The following is an 8702-nucleotide window of genomic DNA, read 5'->3' as shown; positions in this document are numbered from 1 at the left end:
AGAAAAGAAAAAAAGAAGCCCTGCACTCACCAGCTGCAGCAGTGGTGATCAGGGCCTCTGGGGGCCTCGTGGCAGAGCACCCCCCCATGCAGCACGGGGGCAGTAGGGATTGCCACCCCCGCACCTGGTACCCGCATGGCAGCTGTTGCATCAGCGTGTGCAGCGCAGATCAGCAGGGTACCACATGCTGTCCCCAAGCTGGGACAGCTCCAGCAGTCACCCAGAGCCTGGCAGCATTCAGCCCAAGCAGTCCCAGCTCCCGGATAGCACACAGAGCCCTGCCATGCTCTGCTGAGCCACGCAGCACCTGCGCAATGCAACAGCTGCTGCGTGGATGCTAGGCGGGGGTTGGGGGATGATCCTCACTGCCTCCCACTGCACAGTGGCAGGGGGCTCTGCCATAAGCCCCCAGAGGCCCCAATCACCACTGCTGCAGCCAGTGAATGTGGGGCTTTTTTTTTGCCTTTTTTTTTTTAAGTGCCAGGACACCTGGGCCAGGCAGGGCTCCCCCCATGGTCCCCTCCCCCAGTCCCCCCCTCCACTACTTCTGGCACAGAGCCCAGGTCCAGCTCCCTGCAGCTGAGAGTGGGGACTGCCCAAATCTCCATATTGATTTGGACCTTTTAATGGGTCACCCAATTCAATTCAGAGATTCAGCCCCCGAATCTTCTCTGAATCAAATCAGCTATCAAAGTTTCACACACGCCTAATGAGTATGCCAGAATTTTTTATGTTCTTATAAAATTATCTTTGGTACAGACAAATATTGTGAGGAAACTTCCTTTAAAAAAAATCAAGCACATTCACCTGAAAGCACAAAGACTCAAAGAGAACCAAAAGATCCTGGACTAGTCAGACTATTTCTGTTAGTGATGTTTTCCAAATACATAAGAACTACAATTTTCACCTTAACATTGTATTATTGTATACCCCAAGCTCACATTAAATTAACTGCAGATCATTTTATTAATCTGATTTAAGTTTGTCTGCTAAGACAGAACATGAAAAAGAAAAGAAAAGAAATTTTGGGAGAAACAAAGCTTCGGCAGACTGGAATTCAAAACAGAAAACAGCATATTACTGTATGTCTTTCAGTGGAAACTCTTAGTGAGGGCCCAGGAATGTGAAGATATTTTGAATTTTGGATTAAAAACTGTTGCTTCATTAGGGTTCAATCCTGAAAGCTGTTGTGCATGAACTTTTCATGGACAATATTAAATCAATGAAGAATACTTCAGTTTGCCTTCCAAGAAACACACATAGCATTATCTGACCAGGTTAAGAGTTCTATTAAAAAGGGATCACAGAAGTCATGACAGACACTGGAAGAAACATTGACAGACACACACACTTGATATTTCCCCAAAAGTTTCAGACAAAATCAGTCCTATTGTACCTCACTTCTTGACACCAAGAAAAATCAAGCCCAAAAGAATTTAACACTAAAGGAAGACTTAGAAAGGAGCAACTCACCTCCTGCAAACAGCAAGGACAACAGCAAGAAGAGCACCTGAGAGGTCTTTGCAATGTGATCACTTCTTGCCCTATATTATCAATAATCTTAATGGTGAAAGGTCGCGATGGTCCACAACAATTGCGAGTACAGCAATCATTCTCCTCTGCTGCAAAGTATACCCTCTGCCCCAAGGCATTTTTTATTTCATATTTGTTGTTTGTTTCAAAACCAGTAATAACTAAAAAGTAAAACAGTTTAGTTAGTTTGTATTGAGTGATTCTATTCATGTAAACACCAAGAGTAGCATAACCCCAGTCAGCATCTGGAAACCACTGTGCTAATCTCTAGAGAAACTTATGTGAAGATTCAAGCCTTTTTACTGAAGAATTTACAATCCAAAAAGAATACTGCCTTAGAAGTGAAAAGGGGGACAATATTGCAAAATTTTGTATGCATCTGTGATGTTTATTTCTATTATGAATACCCTGCTAACTATTCACTCCACTGCTCAGTCTGAACTGACTAATTTCTGTTAGATTATGGCACAGCTGAGTCATATTATATAAGACCTTTTCTGTCTTGAGAAAGGCAAGGAGAAAGAAGCTGAGAAGTGACCAGATATGTCTGGCAGCAACGAGCCAGAAAACAAAAACAGATAACTAGGGAGGACCAGCATTGTGAATGGCCCTGAAGGAAGAACAAGAAGCCTTAAACTGAAATGGGGAGAAAACAGAGGGATCCAAAGAGGGAGAAAAGACCATTAGAGCTGCAGACCACAGAGCTCCATTTTGATAAGAGGCAAAAGGAAAAATGTGTTTGTGTAGGGAGGCCAAAGAGTAATCACAGTAAGTGATATAAGAGGCAGTGTTCATCTGGACAAGAATGGGAGGCACTTGGGGGGGGATGGGGGGGAGGCGATGAAGGAGGCAGGTGGGAGGCAGTGCTAAACAAAAGTGGATACATTCTTAGAAGTGATATGGAAAGGAAACTTAGGGATATAGTCTAGTTGCATAGGGTAATATAAAAGCAGTCCAAAACAACATCCATTAAAAAAAGTTATGAGTAATAAGAGAACCTAGATGTGATCAAAAATAAGAGAACATGAGTGCCAAGAAGTTGGAGGAAAAAACAAGTTCATTTAAAATTAACTGCAAGACATCCAAATGTCAGACAGGCCCAATTATGAGACGAGTCTGAAATGGAAAGGGACATCTCTAAAGAAATAGCTATAACTATGTGAATAAATTAGATCACAGATATATATTATGCAGATAGCATCATTATACTAATTATTCACTGCACTTAATTAATTGTACTTCTAAATTTGAGATATTCAAAAAAGCTACTTCAAAAGTACAATTCTACACTGTTCCTCCTCCACCCCTCTTGTCCCCTGAACATACTATAATGCAGAATTAATGAAGATATGTAATAAAACACAAATTAATAAAGGCTCTCTCTCTAAAAGAAATGCCAACAAAGAATTTCTTTCATTAATTTATACCGAAGTTTAACAATCATGTATGGTTACTAGATGATGGACCACAGCAGTTTAAGACTGTGCTAAATAAAAGACTGATACATACTTTCCAGAAGCTCAATCTGCTGATGAATTAATATCTGGTCAATCTGTTAGGGGTTTAAAAAAAAAAAAAAAACAGATTAGAATGAGAAGTGGAAGATAAAAATTGGGAAAGAAAATATTACTTTTTTGCCTCAGAAAAAATTATATTTCAGAATGAAAATCTGTGGATCAATCAGTATTTGCACTGTCAGATTATCTGGCAGTTCCCATATGGAACTGAACTCACACATACCCAACCCACCCAGGCAGACCAACTTAAAAAGCTATTCCTAGAAAAAGACTTCACAATTTCAAACATTCAAACTCTGATTTTGAGAGTTATTATGGACCGGGGAACTTCTACAGACAGCTGAAGCTGCAACACTTTCCTTCCCCCTACTGGCAAAACAATATTTTAGATTGGAGCTAGGACTAAGATATTGCTTCAGGATTTACTAAATCTCTCTGAAAAACAAAATTCTGCTGAACTGTTGCAGGAAAGCAAGTACATAGATTTCATAGACATTAGGGCTGGAAGGGACCTTGGAAGATCATCGAGTCCAGCCCCTGAATACCAATATGGTGAAAGTATTAATCACCAGTCTCCTATGTCTACTTAAAAATATCTGGGGGGATGAAATATTAGTTATTAAAAAATGGCATGGCAAAAGTCATGAAGTCTGATTGTGTTACCACTGCCACGTTACAATATGAGCTTTTGCCCCAGCACACCATGCTTCCAAGAGTTGCTGTTTACAATATAAAGATACATAACGGCGCAGTCTCTATAGTCATTCCATCTGGAGGGGGGTCTCTAAATTTGCTCCTGCCTAGCAAGGAGCAAATTAATGTCACATATGACTCATGTCTTAAAACTGAGTCTGTAACATTATAAAATGAGCTACTGAAAATCCACAAAATGGTAAATTCTTTCAGTTACAATGGGTCTGGTATAATTCTGACAATTGACCCAGGTGCAAAAGATGCAAATGCTCTCCTCTCCTTCCCTCCAAAAGAAAAACCACACATGATCCTGTGAGCTGCGAGTTCCCACTAGGTTAAACATGTCCAGTTACCCAGTAGCTTTGCTTTTTCTGATCAGAGTAAAGTGAAGAATATAAGTACCTGACTTAAGTATTCTAATCCAGGAGGACAGTTGAGAGGAGGCGGTGGTGCTGGCATCCAGGGTGCCCCACCAGGCGCAACAGGCTGATTTTGGACTGGGGGCACCCCAGGTGCATATGGAGTTCCTACTGGGTAGCCCTGGAAGACATAGTTAGCTTGTCCGGGAGCACCTAGTTTATGGGAAGAGCAAAATAAAACTGGAATAAAATTCTGAAAAATAGATATTAAAAAGAAAAGTGTAAATGTATCATGACAAAAAAAAAAAAAAATCACTGCAATCCCAGAGCTTCAGCATCAATGTCAAGATGTGACTTAAGTATTGTGGACTTTTGACTGATAATGACATTAGCTCCCATCTTTCTAGCCGTCTGCAGCATGAATAGAGAATTTTTTTCCACGCTGTTTTTTTCCAAACTGGTTTGAAGAAGGGGGAGGAGGAGTGAGGGAGGGAGGAAAGAGAAACACTTTTCTTTTGACTTGTTAAAACTTTATTACACAAATATTAAAAAGAAATTGGTAAAAGTGCAAAGGTATGTGGCCCTCCCAGGGGCTGAACATGAAATACTTGTTAGCAACAAAAAACCACCATGGCACCAGAGACTGAAACCCCTTCCTCCATGCCCCTCATGGCATTGAGCACGTAGGACCAGCTGTCCATCTTCCACCTTGCAGAGGGAAAGAGGAAAGACTGGATCTGACCACTTCAGTATGTTTATTCAGGGACTGTTTTGAAAGAAAAGGTGCTAAATATGCTATCCACTGTCAGGTTTGTTTTATGCAAAAGAAAATCAGTGTCAAAATCTGCCATTTTGTTCACTCTGACCAGTGCCCAACTTCAGTGGGAAATACTCAGAAGTACAATTTATTCATTAAGATGACAGAGTATGTCCTTAAAGAATTACAGACTTGCTCTATTTACAGTTTTGATCTGAAACAAGTTTCAGCTCTATGTAGGATTTTACTATACTGATACAGACCTTAACATGGATTCAGTTAGCAGCATAAAATGTGCCTTCTACAAGTATAGTGAAATTACCCTCATGTAATAACAACATATGCTGGTATAATTGTGCCTATTCTATAGTAGTAAGATGCACCATATTCATTATGCCAACATAGTTAATGCATACAACTTCTATTGGGGGGGAGGGGGAGGGAGAGAGCAGAGTCCAGAGTGTACTTCGGACTTAAATTTACTTTGGTTTCTTAGTCAACAACAAACAAAAAAGCTAGCGTCAGGTCCAGGTGCCTTTGACTCTCCAACCTAAATGACTCATTTACAGCTGGTTCAAACAGGAGAGGCCATCAGCATGAGTCCAGAGCAGGGCTTGAACCCATGACCCTGGAGCCATGCTAAGATGCCTTAACTGCTCTGCTACCCAGTGCCTTTGCTATCAATTTGAAGACTTCTCAGTAATGTGATTTTTGTAGCGGTATATTTCTGCTTGTTTTTACAGCTGAACGGTATTTTAAAAATAAAGTTTGCAGCTTTCAAACTTCTGGGATACAGCATACGCATACATTTATGCATCCTCTCTAAACAGAAAAAAATATTGCTGTTCTGGCACTGTGCATGTATTTACAAAAATATTAAATAATTCTGTATCATCTTAGTGTCAAATGAATAATCTCTGTATTTAGTTGTCCAAACAGCATTGAATTTTTATGAACAACAATGACAAAAGCAGGTTCAAGTCAAGCAATGTAGTGTACTTGAATGTGCAACAGTCCCACTAGATGGCGCACATGGCATTTATTTAAATGCGAAGGTACTCTGAAGTTTGTCTGCATTTGTACTGAAAAGTCTAGTTCACCCAATAGGTTGTATATAGAAGTTATTTTATATAGAAGGTTCCCCCCGCACCTCCGCCCCACAACAGATAAAACTGAACTTGAACTATACAATTTTCATGGGTATCCAAGATGAAAATTTAGCAGAATGTTAACATTCAGCCACTATAAATCCCTTCACTAACTGAATTTAATCTACATAGAAGAAAGCATTATACTAAAATTACAAAGGACATTTGTTCAGTTGTTCACACACTGTATGGTTTAAAAGAGATGCTGAACTACAGACACAGGTTCAGTATCAGTAGCATCAGCAAAAGAATTCTGCGCTACCTTATATGTCTCTTAATGTAAACTGATGATTAAAAAAACCCCCAAACCTACGAAACCTTCATCATCTTAGGATGAAGTATACTTATATTAAATATGCTGCTCAAAACAGCCTCCCATTACCCAAACTATTTTTTTTTTCCCCTTGGAATATGATAGATCTGTTTTGTATGTGTCAATTCATAGCCAAATAACTTACCCCCAAAAGTTCCAGGTGCATACTGAGGATACCCATAAGCAGCTTGATTTCCTGTATAACCTGGTGGATAAGCTGGATTCACAAATCCACCAGGAGGTACTGAGACAGGCTTGTTTGCTGAAAGGATAAAATAACAACAACAACAAGTTTATCCTCCATAAAAACTTACCACAAAAAAGCTATGAAAAGTTTTTTTCCAAGATGATTCACATTAAAGATAAATTTTATATACAAACATTAAATAAATCTAAGAGACTTTAAAAAAAGGAGTATGTAAAAATTCATAAGAGAATCAGAGCAATTTAGATGCTTCTAACCCCAAGAGTGGCCAGAGAAGGGGACAATTAAAATAAACAAAGATACAGGTACCATGAACTGTCTCGCATGAAGTCATCAATTCGTTTTCACTCTATATCAACTATTAGGCTGCACAGGAGGGACAGGACAGGGAGGAAAGGTGGGGGTGTGGCACTCTACCTTAAGGAGGAATACACATCCTCATCAAGCAGCACAGAGTCAGAGAAGGGGCACACTGAAGCGCTCTGGGTTGGAATACAAGGCAGTCGAGGGGAAAGAGATTTAATGGTGGGGGTCTACTACAGACCACCCAACCAAGGGGAGGAGCTAGACCAGGAATTCTTAAGTCAGCTCACACGGGTAGTTAGGTCAAAAAACATGGTCATCATGGGTGACCTGAACTTTCCAGACATCTGCTGGAAAGAGCAGTCGGCCAGGTCTGACAGCTCACATAGGTTCCTAGCCAAAATGCAGGACCTCCATCTAACCCAGGAGGTGTACAGGCCCACCAGGGGAGATGCCTTGTTGGACCTGGTGCTGGCTGCAGGTGCTCGTCTACCTGGGCGACAGTGATCATCACCTGCTGGAATTCACCATTCAGCACAAGGTGGCAAAGGCCTACAGCAAGGCAGCAGCCCTAGATTTCAGGAGGGTGGACTTCAATGAGCTAAGGAGAATAGTCGGGGAACCACTGAGGTCCCAGAGGGGAAGGGAGCCAGGTGTCCAAGAAGAGTGGTCACTCCTTAAGGAGACAATCCTCCAAGCCCAAACGGAGACAATCCCAACACGGATCAAAGGGGGCAGGAGGGTGCAAAAGACCCCATGGCTTACCAGAAGCATCCGAGAATGTCTCTTAGCTAAAAGGGAGGCGTACACCCAATAGAAAGGAGGGGCCATCACCAGGGAGGATTATACTGCAGTTGCTTGGGGATGCAGGGGGGCAGTCAGAAAGGCCAAGGCAGAGATGGAACTGGGACTAGCTTCCCGGATCAAGGACAACACGAAGTCCTTTTTTAAATACATAGGGGGCAAAAAGAAGGTACCGGGTAACGTGGGGTCCCTGTGCAAGACACGCTAAGAAATTTGGTCGTCACACCAGACGACAAAGCTAACCTATTTAACGACTTCTTTGCCTCCATTTTCCTGAGCAGGGACCGGATCAGCCACCTCACCGGGCCTCCCTCAGGCCCCAGGGGAGGCGCACCTAGGCCAAGGGTCAAGGAGGATCTAGTCAGGGAACTTCTGGAGGAACTGGATGCATTTAAATCAGCTGGTCCGGACGATCTCCACCTCAGAGTGCTGCGGGAATTAGCTGAGGTCATTGCAGGACCCCTGGCATGGCTTTACGAGCACTCGTGGTGCTCTGGCATGGTGCCAGAGGACTGGAAGAGGGCCAATGTGGTTCCCATTTTCAAAAACGGGAAGAAGGAGGACCCGGGAAACTATAGGCCAGTTAGTCTTACCTCGATCTTGGGCAAGCTTTTTGAGAAAATTATTCTGGCACATGTCCACAAGGGGCCAGAAGGGAGATTATGCTTAGGGGTAACCAACACGGGTTCATTAGAGGCAGGTCCTGTCAGACCAACCTGGTGGCCTTCTATGACCAGGTCACCAAATCCTTAGATGCAGGGGTAGCAGGTGACAGTCTTTCTGGACTTTCGCAAGGCCTTCGACACTGTCTCTCACCCTGTTCTCATTTAAAAACTGGGGGACTGTGGTGTTGACACCTACACAGTCATATGGGTCGCCAACTGGCTGGAGGGCTGCACCCAGATAGTGGTGGTGGATGGCTCATTTTCAACCTGGAGGGATGTGGCCAGTGGGGTCCCGCAGGGCTCGGTCCTTGAGCCCGCACTGTTCAACATCTTCGTCAGTGATTTGGACAAGGGGGTAAAAAGCACCCTGTTCAAATTTGCTGATGACACTAAGATGTGGGGGGA

At 42.5% G+C, this 8702-nt stretch overlaps 1 protein-coding gene across 1 annotated transcript in view; it reads right to left on the bottom strand.

Moving 5' to 3' along the window:
• LOC109288141 (phospholipid scramblase 1-like) overlaps positions 1–8702 on the bottom strand; it is a 33890-nt gene that overhangs the window by 21575 nt on the left and 3613 nt on the right. Inside the window, exons 2-5 of the mRNA XM_019503546.1 lie at positions 6466–6582; positions 4146–4315; positions 3043–3085; positions 1474–1694 (exon numbers count right to left, since the gene is read on the bottom strand). Coding sequence (XP_019359091.1) covers positions 1474–1694; positions 3043–3085; positions 4146–4315; positions 6466–6582 — 551 coding nt within the window. The remainder of the gene's footprint in view (positions 1–1473; positions 1695–3042; positions 3086–4145; positions 4316–6465; positions 6583–8702) is intronic.

This window comes from Gavialis gangeticus, unplaced genomic scaffold, assembly GCF_001723915.1.
Source record: "Gavialis gangeticus isolate Ggan-Ray unplaced genomic scaffold, GavGan_comp1, whole genome shotgun sequence".
In the NCBI taxonomy this organism is placed as follows: Eukaryota; Metazoa; Chordata; order Crocodylia; family Gavialidae; genus Gavialis; species Gavialis gangeticus.
The sequence above is the reverse complement of the archived record's forward strand: the minus strand, read 5'-3'. Positions and strand labels throughout refer to the sequence as shown.